Raw genomic sequence first — 20,894 nt, forward strand, 5'->3', positions numbered from 1 at the left:
CTTGAACAGTGCTGTTTCAACCAACCTTACTCTCCATAGAATAGCCTACTGAAAACTGTTTCCACTGCCAGATTGCAATATTAATCAAATATAATCAACAGTCCTGGCAATTTAAAACAACTTTTTTCGATAGCTCATCTGCTCAAAACCCAAACCCCCACAAGCAGCAATCTCACAGAGGAGCAGTATAATAGTTTCATTACACACAATCCACTCCACAGTGTCCATCTCCAGCCCCCTACCCCTAGACTTAGCCACATCAAAGGCAAATGGCTGTTTGACACAATTTTCTGTCACCACAGTGGGAGAAGTTGAGGATATCATAGAGAAGATGAGACCCTCAACATGCACCTGGGCCCTCTCCTCATTCCCCTGGTAAAAGCTAATGTCTCATATATAAGCCCCCTCATCACCAGAATCATTTTTCACTCTCTCCAGAGCAGCCAAGTCCCAAAAATATTACAAACTAAACATCTAAATCACCACCATCTAAAAAAAACTCTCCCTGGATCCTGAAGTTATGGAAAACTATCTTCCAATCTCCAAACTTCCGTTCCTATCAAAAGAAAGTTGTCTCGGGGATGTCGATCTTTATGCTCTTACTGGGCCACGTCATTGGCAAGCATGGATTCTCATTACACTGCTATGCCGATAATTCTCAGCTCTATTTGAGGTTTAACCTGATCTCCCCAACACTTCCATCAGTTCTCACCTGCTGCCTGGAGGAGATCAAGTCTTGGATGTCAACGAACTTCCTTCAACTGAACAGCACCAAAACCTAAGCCCTTTAAGTGTTTTTTGTACTGTTCAGAAAAGCGTATTAATGGGACTGCTACTTTCTTTTATTTTCTACGTTTTTGTGTTATTAATATTGTTTTTAATCTGCTTGTGTAGCACATTGAGATTTGCCCACAAATGTAAAGTGCTTTATAAATAAAATTAATTATTATTATCATCATCATAATCATCATCATCTCTGGGGAGGTAGATGGAGTGATGATTAATCTGAGGCAGAAACTGGAACAGGAAGCCCAAAAAAAACCAGGAAGTACATATTTTAAAGATTCAGGCAACCCTTGGTAAAATATTTGTACTAACAAGTCCTTTGAAGAGCAATCTGCTACAATCGTTTTGAATTCTATAGCATATTCTGCTAGTCCAATTTTCCTGCGTGAGTTAAGAGAGAAGGTGAGATGAATCTATATCTGATTTAATAGGACAAAAAACCCTGAGAAGCGAGAGAAAGAGAAGGTAAGCAAAGGGAACAATTCTTCTAGTAGTGTGAAGGTGTGGAGATCTTCTGCAGTGAAACTGGGAGACTGGAGAAAGTAGAAGCCTGCACAGGCAAGGTAAAAAGGTGAATTAAGGTTGGCTGAAAATATCAGGGAAAAAGTGAACACAAAGGCATATAGAAAGCAGCAACAAACAAAAAGTGCCCGAACAGAAATAAATCTTACAGTCTTCGGTCTTGAGCAAAATCCACTTAAGTAACACAGTCCAATGATTAAAAAAAGCTAAATTGAGCAGCGCTCAGCGTAAAGTCACTACTATATGGTGTATTAGAAAGGGCGTAGGAAGAGGTTCAATGGAGAACTCCAGGTGACCAGACAAGCGAACAAGCAACTGAGCACAGGTAGGACAGATCACAGGGTGAGGGGTTTGATCCCTGCCCCTGGATATATATATATATATATATATATATAAACCAATATATATATATATATATATATATATATATATATATATATATATATATATATATATATATATATATATATATATATATATATATATATATATCGAAGTGTCCCTGGGCAAGACACTCAACTGTGCAGTGCCAGTCTAGGTCCGGTAGAAATTGGGGAGGGTTGCATCAGGAAGGGCATCTGGTGTAAAAACTGTGCCAAATCAACATGCGGACAATGATTTGCTGTGGCGACCCTGATCTCATGGGATAAGCTGAAAGGACAAAAAAATACAAAATAAAAAAAGAGTTGGAAACATTACATCCCTATGACTCATCCTCTTCTCACCCCTCCTAATATGCACTTTTCACTATTTCATTGTTTTAGGCCGGAGTTTCCATTGTATTTGACTGTCAGCCCTGTGCGTCCTCCGATGCAAATAGGGCACCTTTAGCATCAGCATGTAACACTGATGCTAAACTGGGCGACTGTGGCACTGGAAGGTAGAGCGGGTATCCACTAATCTCACAGTTGTTGGTTCAATCCCCACCTTCTCCAGTCACAACTTAGTTGCTCCTGGTGAGTGTTGGCCAGCTGCACACCCCATCGGTGTATGAGTGTGTGTGAATGGGTGAATAAGAAGCAGTGTAAAGTGCTTTTAGTGCCAATAGGTAGAAAAGTGCTATATAAGTGCAGACCATTTACCAAAGAACTGGACAAAACAGAACTTTTTGACACCTCAGGAACGAGATTGGGCTGTTTCAACAATCTCCATACAGACTCTAAAACAAATTCTACTCATGTTTGGTGTCTTTCAGTCTGCAACCTGGATTACCTGGTACCCTACTGCAGGAACCTGAACCTACCACAAGCATACCTATGATCTAGTTTGTTTTTAAACCTGGACCAAGCTCATGAAATCCAACGTGCAGTTCTCCTTTTAGCCACCAGACATCACAAAGTTGCTTCTTAATCCCCAGTCCACAGTACTGACTCCTACTGTCTGTGGATGCATAAACAGCTTCTTGATTAACAGTAGTTTAAATCTGACTTATCAGACAACAGCTGTCATAAATCTGTGTTTATGTTGACTTTCTCAGATTATATGGTAGACATAAGATTTTCTTTAGACCGTGTCTCTGTCTAATGTTATGGGTAGTGATGAGATTACATTATTATTATTATACACTATAGGCTTAAACCTGTTGTAATTTTCATCCTAAGACTACTGCTTTATTAAGTTTAGATATTGTTTATGTGGAAAGACAATTACCTTACAGGGCAGAGAGATCATGTATCAGAAAAATATGTGGGATTCTCCGCGCTACCAGGTGGAAGCAAAAATTCATGCTAAACTGTCAGTTGAATTGGAGCAAAACTGGAATCTACCCCCCTCCCCCAACTCTGTCTTTTCAACAAAAGACTGTTTTCAAACACTGTCTCATACTGACTGCAGCTCCAGCAATTCAAAACTTATTACATTAAATAATACATACATAAAAAAGCAAACCGTGGTGTTTTATTTTTCTTCGTCTTTACCTTTCAGCTGTCCCCTTTCAGGGGTCGCCACAGTGAATGCTCTGCCTTCATCTAACCCTATATTCTGCATCCTCCTCTCACACCAACTAACTTCATGTCCTCTCTCACTACATCCATAAATCTCCTCTTTGGTCTTCTTCCAGACCTCCTGCCTGGCAGCTCCAACCTCAGCATCCTTCTACTGATATAGTCACAATCTCTCCTCTGAACATGTCCAAACCACCTCAATCTGTCCTCTATAACTTATCTATAAAACATCTAACATGAGCTGTCCCTCTATGTATTCATTCCTGATCCTATTCATCCTTGTCTCTCACAAAGAGAACTTCAACATCTTAAGCACTGCAACCTCCAGCTCTGCCTCCTGTCTCTTCTTTAGTGCTACTGTCTCTAAGCTGTACAACAACGCTGGTCTCACGACCATCTTGAGCACCTTTTTCTTTCATCACACAACCCACCTGCCACTTTTCTCCACCTGTTCCAACCTGCATGCACACGCCTCTTTGCCTCTTTTCCACACTCTCTGTTGTGGTGTACTGTTGACCATAATTAAAGTTGTGCACCCTATTTACTTCTGCTCCCTGTAACCTCATCATTCCACTTGGGTGCTTCTCATTCACAAACATGAATTCGGTCTTGTTGCAGCTTCACCTTCATTCCTCTGCTTTTCAGAGCAGAGGAATTAAGGTTTTCTAGGTTTTTCCTCCACCTACCTCCTGCTCTCGCTGTAAATCACAAAGTCATCTGCAAACATCAATGTCCATCGAGATTCCTATCTAACGTCATCTGTTAGCCTGTACATCACCAGAGCAAACAAGAACAATACCTACAGCACACCTCATTGCAGTCTTACAGCTCTCATTCATGTCCTGCACTCTAACATACTCCTCTGCTACTCCAGACCTCCTTATACATTACCACAGTTCATCTCTCAGCACAGTGTCATAAACTTTCTCTAAATCTACGAAGACACAAAACAACTCTGAACATCTGCATCAGCATCGGCAAAACAAATACTGCATCTGTTGTACTCTTTCTAGGCATGAAACCATATTGCTGCTCACAAATGTTCACCTCTGCCCTTAGCCGAGCTTCCACTACTCTTTCCCACAACTTCATTGTGTGGCTCATCGGCTTTATTCCTTTGTAGTTGCATGTAGCTCTGCAAATCTCCCTTATTCGTAAAAATCGGCACCAGGACATTTCTCCTCAATTCCTCAGGCATCTTCTCAGTCTCCTACATCTTGTTAAACAAACTAGTCAGAAACTCTACTGCCACCTCTCCTAGACACTTCCATACCTCCACAAGTATAAAATCAGGACTTTTCTCACTTTTACTAATCTTTACTACTTCCTGCCCAATGAAATCTTCTTCTCTTTGTTCTCTTTCATTTTCCTCATTCATCAACTCTTCAAAGTTCTCCTTCAATCTTTCCATCACACTCCTGGTACCTGTCAATACATTTCCCTCCTTATCTTTAATCAGACTGACATGCTAAACATCCTTCCAATCTGTATCTCTCACACTCACCAACCTTTACAAATCCACCTTTCCCTCTTTACTGTCCAATGTAGCATGAAAGTCATCATATGTTCTTTGTTTGGCCTTTGCCACCTCTACCTTCACCTCACACTGCATCTCTCTGTTCTCCTGTCTCTTCAGTACTCTCAGTGTCCAACTTCTTCTTAACTAACCTCTTTCTTTGCATACACCACCAACTCTCCTTGTCCACTTTCCAATTTCCCGATGACACACCATGAGTACTCTCTACCTGTCTCCTTGATCACAATAGCTGTAACTGTTCAGTCATCTGAAAGCACCGCCTGACCACCGAGAGGCTGCACCTCCTGACCACCTACACAAGCTTCTTCCTTTTTTAACTTCCACCCTTGTCCTCTGTTCTGCCTTAGTCCTCTTCATCTTCCTCACCATTAGAGTCATTGTACACACAACCATCCTGTTTTGTCTGTTTACACTCTCCTTTACCAATACTTTGCAGTCAATGATCTTTTGTAGATTCACCTCTGAGGGTGCTTTGCATCTTTTCATTTAACTCACTCCAGAATTTCCCCTTCTCACCTAACTAACATCATACCTGTAGGGAACTGGCTTGCTACCTTTCCACCTAGTTTACTGGACACACAGCATATCCACCTTCCTTCTTTGCATCATCCCAACAGACTCTCTAGCTTTCTCTGTCATAGTCCCAACATTCAAAGTCCCTAGTGTCAGTGATACACACTTGGCTTTCCTAATCTCTATCTGCCTATTAACACCCCTTCCTCCTCTCCTTCTTTCACAGTAGCCCAGTTAACACTGGCACCCTATAGGTCAACAGCATCAGCGGCGGCCATTGTTAACCCGGGCCTCGACCGATCCTATATGGCAGTCAGATTCAGTGTGGAAGTTATGTTTTCATTTTTAATTTGGCATGTGTTTTATGTCATCCTGACACAACCCTCTGCATTTATCCAGACTTCGAACTGGCACAAGAAGACAATGGCTTGTGATCCTTGTGGTTGCATTAGTGGTCTTTTATTATTGTTATTATAATTACCCAGCTGGAATGAAAATAATGTACATAAAATAGTCAAACTGAACCCAAATTACCTCTCACTAGTTATTAGGCTTAACTTTACAATAAACCCTGACAATGGGATTTTTATCCTAAGTTTTTCTTCACTTAAGTTCAGGAATATGCCCAGGTCCTACAGAGGTAAGCGTTCAGAGTGCAAGCTGAGTTCCACCTACAGACGTTATACAATATTCACATGTCATGATTAGACATTTGTCAGGGCAAAGTGTGACACTTTCAGTGTCCTCATCTGTTGTCAAAAAACTATTAAAACACAATGGGCAGACACTGCATGAATTTTATTTTCAAAACAAACTAATTCTATGTATAGCATTCTGCAATGTTTAATAGTCAGAAAGTAGTAGTAGTTTGAAACAGGCTATTTGCCTGGGCACATCATATGAAGACTTGTGTTCCAAACACAGGTACTGAAATTTTCACATCACCTTTAATCCCCTCTTTGAGTTTATTATACATAACATGGACAAACTGCGCTTCAAAGGGAAACCACTTAAATTTCAGCAGACATCGTTATTCCAAAGCTACCAACATAGCACTCCAAAAAGAGCAATCTTCACTTCTTTATTTTTCCATTTCCACAACAAGTCCCTTTTTTCATCAACCAGTTGTTTAACATGAAATTGCTTTCATTTAGCAATAAAAACAAGGTCAAAGCGTATTACATTTTAGTGGAGTTCAGTGAGATTATCACCAAGGGGTAGGTCATATTTTAACATTATCAGAATATCAGCAGCTCAGGAATATATCTTTGGAGACCTTTTGTTGGGGGCCTTTAAAGCAGTTAAGCACATCAGTGAATCAAAGACAGTAATAGAAGAGCAGTTGTTCCCCTCTGATCCTTAACTCTGAACTGAAATATTCTACATATTTTATCAAGTAATTTTAGCACAAAGCAGCTCTTGATGTGGAGAACTGTCCTTTTTATGAAAACAGATTATCTTAGCACATATAGCACACCTGCTACTGTAGAGGCCAACCCACATCTATCAACACAGTTATTGCAATCAGGTGCCTGCACACTAGCAATAAAATTGGTCTTCTGATTGAATAAGAGTGAGGCAGGCTATAAGAGAGGAAAATGCACTCTTATGAACTCACTGCCTGGAGTTGCACAGACACAAGACAAATCTGTGTTTTGAATGAATAAAATTGGATTTTATTTTTGTCTTATGTAAAAGTGCGTATGGTGATTTTTCATATGGAGGGCTAAGTATAAATCAAGCCTGCTTACTCAAAAAAAATGTCTCTCTCTCTCTCTCTCTCTCTCTCTATATATATATATATATATATATATATATATACATAGAGAGAGAGAGAGAGAGAGAGAGAGAGATATCTATATATAGATATAGATATAGATAGACAGATAGAGAGATCGATAGATCGATCGATCGATCGATAGATAGACATTTGGATTGGCTCAAGGCAGTAGGATGACCATAAAAGGGGCCACAAGGAAAGCAGTAACTATCAAATACCTACCGAAAGTAAGGCAAGTTCTGAGAAATCAGCTGAATGGGAAGAACAAATTTCTGGGAATTAAAACCTACGTCCTGCCAGTCAACAGACACCATGCTATCCAGGATAGTGACCTTTAGGATCAGGACTTTATGGCCTTGGTTTAACCATTCAAGGTGGGTTCCATCCTTTAGTAGCTGGTTCATTTTTCTCACCAGGTGCTCTTGAGTGAAGTTAGTTTCCGGGGATGTTGCTGTGGTTTGCTCAGATGTCCACTAGCCACAGTGTATGTTGTTAAGTGATGCTTCCTTCTCCCATATGCTTCTCCACTATTGTTTAATCTCCAGCCCTGTTGAGCCTGCTCTCACGTTACTACCCTGCCACTAAGAGAACACTTTGAATGGCCTGGTTCCCCAACACCTGACACAGACCTTGTTGACACGGGCAATTTCAAAAAGGCCTCCGTTTGAATTAAAGCTCCACATTTCAGATATACCTTCATCAGAGGCCAAATGGGCATAACAAGCAGAAAACCTTTTATAGCTTTTCCTAATTTATTTTTAAATATCCTTTATTAACATTGAGTGCATCCCTTACTTTTGATTTAAAAAAAATAAAAATAAAATTCCATTCAATTCAATTCAACTTATTTATATACAATACAATTTATTTATATAGCGCCAATTCACAACAAAGTCATCTCAGGGCACTTTACAGAATAAAGTCAAGATTATAAAGATATATAGAGAAAATGGTAAATGGTCTGCGCTTATATAGCACTTTTCTACCTATTGGCACTCAAAGCACTTTACAATGCTTTTTATTCACCCGTTTGAACTCACAGTCACACACACACACACTCATACACCGATGGGGGAGCTGCTATGCAGGTGGCCAACGCTCACAGGGAGCAACTAAGTTGGGGTTCAGTATCTTGCTCAAGGATACTTCGACATGAGACTGGAGGAGCTGGGGATCCAACCAACCACTGCGAGATTGGTGAACACCCGCTCTATCTTCCTGCTCCACAGTCGCCCCTCTTCAATATTTTGACTTTTTTTGAAATATGTGAAGACAGCTTTGATGCTGATGAACTAACCATGAGCATAATGTCACAGCAAGATGCAGTTTGCTGTGCAGAAAAATATTTAGGTCTAACATGGAACATCTTTATTAATGAAGATGTTAAGGCTGTTGTGCCTGTTTCATATGCTTAACCATGCACAGTGTCTCTATCACACATTCTGGAGATACACACTTAACATATTAACCTAGAGATGTACGTTAAGGATAATTAGTGTACATTTGTTTGTCAGAGCGAGACAGTGTCTGATGAGAAAATACTGTGAGCTCATACATTGTAGAAAATATTAAAATGTGTGCAGTAAATTGTGCACAGAAAGGGCCAAGCTGGTTCGAACATTGTTGCCGTGAGGTGACAGTGCTCACCACTGCACTGCTGCATATTTTGATATGGCAGCTATTTTCCTTGTTTGTTTAAAGAACAATTAAGAGACACCTGGACTGATTACTTTGTAAAAACACTGTACAATAAAGTTTTACAGGTATCATATGTACATGTTGGGCACACACTAATTTCCTAAGGCACACTCTATCAGTGCAGTTAATGGGCGATTAGCGTTATGGGCAACTTTGCTTGAAGGACGTTGTGTTTGAGCTTGCATAATCCTCAAGTAGTGAATGATTGACTAATTATCTGTTGTACATACACTACACAATAAGGAGGTGTTCACCCAAAGCCAGACTGAAGGACATCAATGAACAGTGAACCATGAGCTTAACATCTGCAGAGTGTGCAATCGGGAAGCCCAATAAGAGGGAAGACACTTTGACTAAGTATCACCGTCACAAGCATGTGAGGAAAGCTGTAAGTTGCATTGCCATTACTGGTTTTTAGTACAAAGCAAAGCGATTGCAATTCAATTCAATTCAACTTTATTTATATAACACCAATTCAAAGTAATCTCAAGAAACTTTACAGAATAAAGTCAAGACTACCAACCTAGTGCAGTTCCTTTAATCCCAATTTTATTTTCCAGTCTCTGTAAGAAATCAATGGTATCGAATGCGGCACTAAGATCTAACAGAACAAGTAAATAGACTAGTCCAGTATCTGAGGCCATGAGAAAGTCGTTGGTGACTTTTACCAGTGCTGTTTCTGTACTATGATGAACTCTAAATCCTGACTGAAAGTCTTCATACAAATATTCCTGTACAGGTGGTCATATAATTGTTTTGCAAAAACTTTTCCAAGGATTTTAGAAATGAAGGGGAGATTAGATATTGGTCTGTAATTGGCTAAAACACCTGGGTCATGACAGGCTTTTTTAAGCAGCTGTTTAATTACAGCTACCTTATAGGCCTGTGGTACATAGCCTGTTTCTAAAGATAGAATAATGATATTAAACACGAACGTATTTATTAAGGCTAAAGCTTTCTTGAACAGTTTAGTTGGAATAGGGTCTAGCAGACAGGTTGTTAGTTTAGATGAGGTAATAATTGAAGTATTCTCAGTGAGATCTATGGGTAAAAAGCAGTCTAAGAGGGAGTGGGGCCTTATCGATGATTCTAGCACTGTTGTACATGAAGATCTATCTGTTATATCTGGGGGGAGGATCTGGTGAATTCTTTCTCTAATAGCTACAGTTTTATTCATGAAGTCATTGCTGCTCAGTGTTAAGGGAATACTAGGGTTAACAGAACTATGGCTCTTAGACAGCCTGGCTACAGTGCGATTGTTCTTGTTTTCCCCTATTTATGATAAATAATATGTTGTTTTGGCATCCACGAGAGCCTTTTTTGTACATTTTTAAACTGTTTTTCCAGGCTAAATAAGATTCTTCTAGATTTCTGGAATGTCACTTTCTGTCTAACTTTCGCGTTGCCTGTTTTAAGTTGCGTGTTTGCGAACTATACCATGGAGATCACCTCTTCTGAAATACTGCCTTTTTTTTCAGAGGGGCAACACTATCGAATATTGAAGGTAGTGAGGCTGCAGAATTGTCAACAAGATAATCAACTTGTGCAGGAGTAACATTAAGATGGCTACTCTCCATTGTATTGACATGGTGAAGCAAATGATGAAAAAAATTGTCTCTTTAAATTTGTTTATAGCTTTTTCAGAAAGCACCTGCTGTAGTGGATTTTTTGCAGTGTTGAGGCAGTTACTGTCAGCATCTACATGAATGTTGAAGTCACCTGCTATAATGACTTTATATGTACTATGCACTAAATCAGATACAATATCCGAAAATTTAATCAGAAACTGAATAAGGGACTGGAGGACGGTACACTATAACATATAATAGTGGATTTTGAATTTTTTAGTTTGGGTGCGAAAGGCTAAGTGTAAGGTTATGTTTATTCTATGTTTATGTTTATTATAGCTATGTTTAGGTCTAGGGTTTATTGGTAAGCTAGAGTGGAAGATTGCTGACATAGCTCCACCTCGGCCTTTTATCAATTATCATATTCCTCTGTTAGGAACATGATAATTAATATGACTTGGGGGGTTGAATCATTTAGACTTACATATTCTTCCTGCTGGAACCAAGTGTCAGTAAGACAAAATAAATCGAATTGATGATCGCTTATTAAGTCATTTACTAATAGAGATTTAGAAGAGAGAGATCTGATATTTAATAATCCACATTTAATATTTTTGGGGATTTGTTCTGTAAGAGAAGTAGTTTAAACTTTTATTAGGTTATTATGATTAACTCCTCTTGTGGTTGTTTTTGGTTTATGTAACTTAGTTGGTTGGGGAACAGACACAGTCTCTATAGGTATGTAGGAGTTTTGGGGGGTAAGGACACTGGAAAAAGTTGTGTAGGACTGGATCTCTGTATCCTAGGGTCAACTCTGGATTGTCATACCTTGGGTTGTCTTATTAAACTTCCAGTCACTAATTTTGTCGCACATTCATCATCATCATCTTGTTGGTAGTGTTGTAACAGTCTTATGAGCACAAAACTATTATGACTATTATGGGAGCTGCCAACTACCTACTTAAGATGTGGTTAGGTTTAAACACTAATTATAATAGATCTAATAAACTGAGGGCCCAAATGGAGTGTTGACCTTTTTCCCAGCTTTTCATTTTTTTTGCTTTTAAAAGACAAGGTCACACACCCTCAGTGGTCCCTGTGAAATTAGCATAAATATTGGTTCCATTCGATATTTGTTGTTTATTCGATTTTCTTAAAAGGGATGGCTGTAGCTCAGTTGGTAAGGCAGTCGTCCACGGACCACAGGGTCAGTGGTTCAATCCCTGCTCCCAGCTATATGTCAAAGTATCTCTGGGAAGACACTGAACCCCTAACAGCCCATTCCCATCCCCAGCTGTGCAGTGCCAGTCCAAGCCCAGTAAATATTGAGATGGGTTGCAGCAGGAAGGGCATCCGGGGTAAAAACTGTGTAAAATCAACATGCGGACAATGATCCACTATGGTGACCCTGAACTTACAGGATAAGCCGAAAGGACAAAAAAAGTTCAATTTTTTCTGGATTTCTTTCTTCTTCTAGGGAGAATCTTTCTTTAACAAAGTGCCACAGGTTGCAACCCCTTAAGGCCTCTCACAGTAGAACGATGTCTCACTTTTTAGTAAGACTATTGTACGGTGTTTGCTAACGTAGAGGGTTCTGTCCAGTAAATCTAGGATTATCCAAAAGAGAACCCAAAAATAAATGCAATATCACTCAGAAACAGGGGTGTCACATTGTCGTAGTTCAACTCCACTGTGCATTGTTAAGGCAGATAGTAACTTGGTGGTGGTCTTTGGATGTTTGAAAAACTAACAAGCAGCATATTTCAGCATCTGTTAGAAAAATAGTAACCATGTGGTTTGAGTATCTAATCACAAAAAAACATTATAGATGCAAACACTTGAAAGCAGCACACAGTCCCATTGTCTTAGAACAGCATGGCTACTTCAAAAGATGGATATGAGATGCAGTTATAAATTTATTATGAAATTAATTATGATTAATTTCAGCTTTTATTTCATAGTAATTGATAAAATAATCACTCAGATTATGCACATTGTACGTCCTGCAAAAATAAGTAAAAAGACAGTTAACAAACGTGAAGGACAGCTTCCATGATTTCCAAAAATAAGTCAGCAGACCACTGGAAGGTTTTCCCTTTCACTTCACTTTCACATTTTAAACGAGCTCAACCTCATGGAAAGTGCTGCTGTTTCTGGATCTTGTTGAATGCTTCTTTGCATAGTGGAGTTTTAACAAAAATATTGATGCAGAGACAACCCATGTTTGCTGACAACAGTTTTCAGATGCGTTCTTAGGAGAAGTTTCCTTTGTATGAAAAGATTGTTGGAAAAAAATGTTGGAAACCCTTATTGTTATGTTTCTGAAACCCTGTATTCTTCCTTTATCTCTACATATTAAACCTTTCTTTCTTAACTTTTCCAACATATTGCTGCAGTGGTTCGTAACTGTAAGTTGCTGTTGTATAGCATTGTATAGTATTATTCTTGTAACATTATCGTTCTAATGTCATTCATTTTAAATTGGTTGGCCAAAACATTAGAACTATCCTCTTGTTATAATGTAGTCCAGTATGACTGCACTACCCAGCTGACCTCAATAATAAAGTAGAATATTCACCTCTCGGACAGTTTCCACCTAAGAACTGAGAAATTATAACATTGTAAAAGTAGAATTCATGGCAGATCCACTGTATTGGATTGCATTAAATTGCACAGATGGTCAATGGTCACAATACTTAACTAACCCAAACCTGCCCTATTCCTATTCCTCTCTCTCTCTCTCTCTCTCTAACGTACACACAACTTTGTCAGGCCACTACAGTTTAGTTTCCTTTAGCATTCACACCACCCAGTTTCTTTTAGGCACACTCTCTCAGACACAAACATACAAACACACACGGCCTGTCCACTGGCAACCACCTCATTCACTCAGCACTCATTTAGAAAGCTGTGTGATAAATAACTTTTCCGTCGTGATGTGTTATTTTTTCTGCTTCAGAAATTTTCCTCAAGGTAGGCAAATTTAATAATGCAGACATTATGTAAATTACCTCATTAAATAAAGAATACATAAAAAAAAAAACAGATGCCTCAAAACATGCTATCTTGTTTGTGGCATTTATAAATACTCATTCAGCCTGCCTCAACAGTTTATCACAGTTTAGTAATGAAACATGAATAAAAGCCCTACAATAAGCTTATTATGTCCTTGATGATGTATACACACAAAGAGACACCTCAGGACAAGGCCACAGATTACAGGATGACTTAGGACAACACATAGCACTGGATCATCTGTAGCTATAGTAAGTGACAGAAATTGTAAAAATACTGGCTCACAGAATGGAATATAAAGTATAAAATGTAATATATACACGAAATTGAACACATACATATCAGGAAAAGCAGTTTTTTTGTCTTATGCTTTTGAGAAGGTGTGTTGTTTGTTGCTCAGAGTGTCAGATAAAGCAGTTTCTTAGGGACATTACCATATCATCCATGCAGAGAAGGAATTCGCAGTTAACCATAGAGACAGCCAGGTTTATGACAGCAGTGAGGTTGACACCAGAGTGGGGACTGGAAAAAGTCAATTAAATCCTTAAAAGCATAAAAATAAGGAGTCTCTGAGGTGAGCAGGTAGCACGCTTGGTAAAATGCATAGTCACCCTCCTGTGATTTGTGGCATGGCAGTGAAGCTCTGCTGTGGCTTCACTGACGTACTCTGAAGTATTCTGGACTCTACGGAGACCATTCTGTTGCATCTGTTTGTCAGACAATTCCCAGAAAAAAAAGGACCTATTCTCCAGACAGACCTCAACATTTACTATAATCCATGGTCTTGTCTTGTTTGTTTGCTTACAGCATGTCCATGTCCATGTGCTGCCCAGGAAGCAGGGGGACTTTGAGCAGAATGACAGCATATACGATGAGGTAAGATGGCAGACTGACCATTGTTAGTGTCTACACTATACCTACACTGCCCTTAACTACTATACTATTACCACCACTTTCAAACTATAGGTAGGACAGATGAACAAAAGAACCTTTTTGTGTATATATGTATCAATAATACACATGATATTTAACAATGTCCTTATATACATTTATCCACCTTCTTTTATCACTGCATATAGTAAATAAATAATATATTGGTATACTGTTCTTCCACACAAAGCTGTGTAAATCAAAAACAACTTGTGTTCATGAGGACATTTCCAAACACAGATTAGTGAAGGTCCCAGTCAGCGAGGTATAGTTATTAGTGAAGCTGATTAAGTTCTTTCTACTTAAATTGAAATGTTTCACCACACTATTGAGTAGCTTCATCAGTCAGTGAAAAGCTGTCTACGTCCAGTGTTGTCACTTCTTGGGTATAACTGATATACTTTTACCACATTGGTTTGTCACACCAATGTGTATTGTTATTATTGACCTGCACAGGCACTCAGTGTGTACTGTATCTGGAGGATTTAATGTATTTCCTCTAGGGAGCAGAAGACAGAATCTCCCACAGTTCTATCCCACAGCTAGGAGGTCGCTGGTTTGAATCTAGTCCAGCCAGCAGGGTGTGTGGATTAAGCATATTCTGTCCAAGCTTGTGTGGGTTTCCACTGGGTGCTTTGATTTCCTCCCAGAAATGACTTGAAACAGGCAGAATTTCCTGTAGGTGAGAATTTGAGTTTTAACCCCTTAGGAGTGTGCAGTTGTTTTTTTGAAAACATTTGAATTCATCATAATGCAACACATAAAAAGATGTGAGTCAATTACAATGGCATGATTACAGACTTTTATGGGTTAATGATTGTCTCTGTGTGTCTCAATATGTGGGCCACGAGACAGACTCCCCCAGTGACAGTTGGGATCAGCTCCAGCACTCGAGCTACCCTTAGCAGGATAAATGGTTTAGATAATAGATGGATATGCAACACGGCAACACTTGAGGTAGTAGTAATAGTGTTGGTGTTAATATCACAACAGACAATACTGAGTTAGGAAAATTGTACGTGTTTTTTTTTTTTTTTTCTTACAATTTAACTAAATCCATGCATCAATGCAAGGATGAATCATAAGACTATGTCACACTGCTACAACAAGTCTGTTCCATTCCAAAGGCTTCTTCAAAAGCAGCCATTAATATGACTATCTTTGCCTGGGCATTGAATTTTTCTTGGCCCAGCCTCTGATTTTCTCCCATGGAGCAGAGACAACTCTTATGACAATTCATATATGCATAATGACTATGAAATATACACACTACACATGGGTCACCTATGCAATACTCCATTTTTTTGGACTTTAAGTCTATTTTTTAATAATTCTAAATAAATATCAGCATAAAAAGTTTTTATAATTACTGTATTGAATGTGGTCTTTAATAGTAATTTAAATGTTAATAGGGGATCTTTACTGAATTTACTAATAGCAGCATGATGCTGTTGTTATCCAAGAGTGAAATACCTGTGTGTTACTGCATGTAAAAACACACTTCACTGCTAATGTACTGATTCACCTGTGGCTCTTAATAACTTTAATTAAACCTCTGAGAGATGAGTCTGAACAAATATTTACAGGATCCACAGCCCTCAGGAGCCAGAACCTCCGAACCAATGAACCACAACACTTCAATAAGAAAATAATGAACATGCCTTTCAGGCTGTTTTAAATTTCACTGTGACATTTTGAATTTGTAACAACAGAGTCTGTAGCAAATGAATATCAATGATTGGTGAGTTTGATATGAATATTCTAATAACTACGTCTAATAAAAAGAACTTGGCTATACTTCCTCATGGCGCCTCAAGGGAGAAATGAAATGTGCAGTTCCACAGCAGAGTCCCAGCAGGAAAATGTAAATAGGTTTATTTTTAATTTGCATGTGATCATAAGGGTTATTGTGAGAGCAGCAGCACCATCACCATTTATATTTTCCATGTCACACCCAGCAAATAAGAAAATTTCTCTTTAAGCTGTTTTTCTTTGCGAATAATAATCACCAAGTGTTTGCTCCCCTCATACCTTACTACTATTAAGTGTTTATAACCCTGATTTAACACATTTGTACATAAAGACCATTTGAAAAGCAGTAGAGCAGGTTAAGCTTCTCTCTTTCAACAATGTGAAAAAGAATGCCACCTGTTTGCAGTTTAATTTAGGTATAGATGGTCACAGTTCAGAGCATCAATTAAAATTGCCTGATGTGGAACACAGGCAACTAAATGGCAATCTACAAATATATATATAGGTGATAGGAGAAACCTTGATGAAAGAGTAAACATTAAATGTGAATGCACAGTGGTTCACAGAAAGATTTAATCTATAAGCTATGGGCTTCTTTTTGAAAGTCACATTAGACTCTGTGAAGTTCTCAGTCAAGTCGATATATGTAATTATTAAGTGAGATGGCTTTAATATCAGCAAAATTCAGGGGGCAGGCGACTTACAAGAGCCAGCCTGAAGACTACAAAATATTCTGTAATTTCTGGTTCTATAACAGTTTGTCACGGTTTTGGTTAAGGAAGGACCCAAAGAAGAGACTGTGAGACGGATTGCGAATAACGAGGGGCTTTATTGACAGATGTAAATAGTGAACAGAAGTCGCTCCTAACAGGAGGGTACTAGGAACTGGATTCAGAACAAAGAAGACTCAGACAAACTAACCAAAGGGATCAGAACATGAGGGGGATTAACTTAATAGAAAGTAAGATGGTAACATGATTTACATAACTTAGGACAACGAAGGCTCAGGAAATAATAAGGCTCGGATAAACATAAAAACTAATAACAGGCAAGGAAACGGAGGGGGACTAAGGAAAACTGATAAACAGAGGAAGTCTAAGGAAAATAACAGATAAACTAAATTAACAAGACACGGAAAAACAAAACTGCAAACAGCCACCATCACCAAACATCACCAAACCTTAGACAAAACGGGAAAGCTGCACAGGGTCCAAAATACAAAAGTACAGGAGAAACAAGAGTCCCGAATGCAAAAGTCCATGAAACACACAAACAGCTTTTACCTAGAGTCCAGAGTCTGAGGGGTTGGTGAGGGTGATAATGACGACAATGAAGACGGGAACAACAACAGCAGTGACCCTTTAACAACAGCAAGGATCTGGCAGGAAGTACGGTGTATATATAGGTTTGTGTAAAATATAACATAACATGTTATTATATACTTTAGTGAGTCAATGTTTCAACATATATAGTACTGAGTCATTTATATTGAGATTTTGCTCCTGGTGAACGAAAAGGTTTAGCGTGTAAAGCAAGCCAAAAAAATAACTATAGCGCAACAAGTGTCTATCTTTTTCTTCAGTCATTAAGACATTCCAACAGCCGTCACTTTTTTTGTCACTTTTTGAGATACCATTTTGATGGCAGTAGAACTTGATTACCTCCTTTCAGGACAGGAAGGACAGCTAATTAGATTTTACTGTACACTAAGGACATTTGGCTTTAAGAATAAAAGGTGAAAGTTCAGAATATCAGCTGTTATATGAATCTTTTACATCTTGATACATTAAACAACACAGCAACTTTTGTATTAGACAACAACATTTTATCTTGTAGGGTAGAATAAAAGGCACTGGTACTGGAACACACTGTAAATTAAAGTTAAAAAAGATTTGGTTGCAAATCCCTTGTTTGCTTCAAGACTGAGAGTCAGTGACATCACCAAGTTGGTGTGGGCTTTAATAGCCTCCATTAAACAGGAGTTTGTTGGTGGTCACTTACGGTTGTTCTGGGTTTTTATTTTTTTTTTCACAGCTCTCACAATGCTTCTTACAGCACCTTTTTGAGTTTGCTGACATGTTCTGTGTAAGCACAGTGTTTTTTTTTTTTATTCAGTACATTCCAAAGAGTTGTATATTGAAATATCCCAATGTTTGTGTAGTGTCTAATTGATATTCACCTTTTTCTCAGATTGAAAGTTTGCTTTTCTCCCATAGGCAGCTCACTGGTTTTTATATTTTAAAAACAAATGCAGACAAACACAGTCTGGGTAACAAGAAGCACCTGTCCCTCACATGTATATCAATACTTTTACTCACCTAAAATGTTACACACAAAAGATACTATGTTCTGTGTTGTTCAACATATTTAGGTGTAAACCATCAATTAAAAGCTGAAATTCTTTAGGACATTACATAATTATACAAGATCCTAACACAGTCGATTACTCTGAATTAATTTGTGTCCTGTTGTCATTCTACTGTCATTGCAAGTCTTACTATTACAGTATCAGCTTTCCACATATGGCGAACCTCATACACTAAAATTGTTTTTTATGTAGCTACTTTATTTCAGTCCACACTTGTGACCTGCAACAAGACAAATTATATCAATGTGAATCGAAAGGAGGTTTTTACTCAAGCAAAGTAAAAACCGGCAAACACACAACATTATACCAAAACAAAAGAGAGGTTTCTATAATAAATCTATTTCATATAAAGGTCTATTTTGTACTGCACTTCAGGTTCAATACCACTGTCTGAGAATATGGTATAGCCAGTGGCTGCTAATATGTCACAAAACAAAAACAAACTAAATAAACTAAAGTATTTTCAAGCTTTTTTTTGGAAGTCACTTATGAGAACATAACAGAGGATATGAATTAGAGTGCAATGAAGAATTTCTGTCACAAAATACTTTAAAGTGCAATAATGGAACAGTTCACAATATGGGTAATCACAAGAAAACAGGTAAAAAGCTATTTATTACTTGCATTTTACCCTTCCTGCCAGTGCATTATTGTGCAGATAAATGACAGTGAAGCCACAGTCAACGAGCTGTTTTTCGCTGTACAGAAAAGGATGGGACTCAGGAGTGTAGTTGTATTGTCATTTTATTTAGATAAAGTGGAGCAGAGCGGGAGGCCCGGTGCTGCTTGGTCAATCCAGCAGGCTGCCAGCAGCACTCTGATAGAGAATACAGTCAGCAGCTGAAAACTGTTGTAGCTATGTGTCTGTGTGTTTCTCTGTCCAACTGTCTTTTCCACAGTCTCTCTCTTCCTCTCTGTTGGTATCTCTGTCTCCCTCTGATCTATGAGATGGCACATTCAATTTTCTTTACAGTGTCACCTTGCCCAGATAGAGCTGTCACAGTACATCATATAGGCTTTACAAGCCTTGCTCATAGCTTCCTTTTGTCATATCTTACTTTTTGCCTTTGCTTAATATATTTTAGCCTTTTGAACCCCTAAGCTTGTCAGCATTCATAATCCAGTCAATGTTAAGTGCTCTATTTCAGTATTTCGCGTTCTTGCTGATTAAGCTTAGCTTTTCCTTTCTCACAGAACCATGATTTTCTGGAATCTTACCGGGCTAAAAATACCAGTTTGTCCTGAAGGTATCAGCAGAGGAATGGTCATGGGTTTAACATTATCAGTGTGAAGAGTCTCTGAAGAGTTTCGCTTTTCAATCTAAACATAAAGCTACAAAATGCAACATTTGAGAATCAAGTTAGCCGTATCACGAGACTCAGAAATCTATCTACTTAGGATTTCCAATGCTGATGATGTGTCAAAGCGTTTGTGTTTCAAATATAATTTATAATTTCTGTTCCTCTGTCTGAAACACAAATGCAATTTTTTAGGAATATGAGATTGCAGAAGTAGATATTAAATAGTGACAGCTCCAATTTATTGCTGCTAGTCTGCATGCCTGTGCGACAAAACAAAGTTTTTACACATAATCACAGCTGGAGTTTGAGTTTTTGAATAAAAGAATGAACAGGGGTGACACAATAGAAAGCTGTTTTATGGTGGGTGTTCAAACCGTGGCTCTCGCAGCTAATATTGTCTCCAGTGTTCTGAGTGTAGTTATACTTACATTTAGGTGAGAAAACTACTTTGGTTGGAGTAAGGTCACAATCTTGTATTAAAGGAAATAAATATTTGTGTCTGGAGCTACCAATTTTTTCCTATTAAGTCAGACCACAATTTCCCCCTAACCAAATGCTGTGAGTGCCTATAAATACCTGTAAAAATAAATTATTCTCCAGGGGGCGTAAATCTGGTCATTACAGTTTGTTTAATTACATTTAATGTGTAACATATAAGAAAGGTTTGAGATTCCCAAAATATGAGGCTTTATCTAACGACTCTGGGGTTCATTTTGAAACTTCCTGTCATAAAACAAAGGGTTAATTAAGGTGGATCACAGCTTGTTTCTTTTTTTCCTTTCGGCTGTTCCCTTCATCATGTGGCTCCATCTACTGCGACTGTGGCGCAGGAAGGTAGAGCGGGTGTCCACCAATCTCACAGTTGTTGGTTCAATCCCCGGCTCCTCCGGTCACATGTCGAAGTGTCCTTGAGCAAGACACTGAACCCCAACTTAGTTGCTCCTGGTGAGTGTTGGCCAGCTGCATAGCAGCTCCCCCATCGGTGTATGAGTGTGTGAATGGGTGAAAAAGAAGCAGTGTAAAGTGCTTTAAGTGCCAATAGGTAGAAAAGTGCTTTATTAGTGCAGAACATTTAACATTTATCTAACCCTGTCCTCTGCATCCTCTTCTCACACCAACTAACATGTCCTCTCTCACTACATCCATAATTGGTCTTCCTGTAGACCTCCTGCCTGGCAGCT

At 38.6% G+C, this 20,894-nt stretch overlaps 1 protein-coding gene across 4 annotated transcripts in view; it reads left to right on the forward strand.

Moving 5' to 3' along the window:
* Positions 1 to 20,894, forward strand: part of fhit (fragile histidine triad diadenosine triphosphatase) — a 393,746-nt gene that overhangs the window by 309,224 nt on the left and 63,628 nt on the right. For 3 of the 4 annotated variants that reach the window (XM_067505333.1, XM_067505332.1, XM_067505335.1), the window contains exon 7: positions 14,170 to 14,238. The exons of the other annotated variant lie outside the window; for it this stretch is intronic. In XM_067505333.1, the coding sequence (XP_067361434.1) occupies positions 14,170 to 14,238 (69 nt within the window). The remainder of the gene's footprint in view (positions 1 to 14,169; positions 14,239 to 20,894) is intronic. 4 annotated transcript variants of the gene reach the window in all.

The sequence above is a fragment of the Channa argus genome, chromosome 5 (assembly GCF_033026475.1).
Source record: "Channa argus isolate prfri chromosome 5, Channa argus male v1.0, whole genome shotgun sequence".
In the NCBI taxonomy this organism is placed as follows: Eukaryota; Metazoa; Chordata; class Actinopteri; order Anabantiformes; family Channidae; genus Channa; species Channa argus.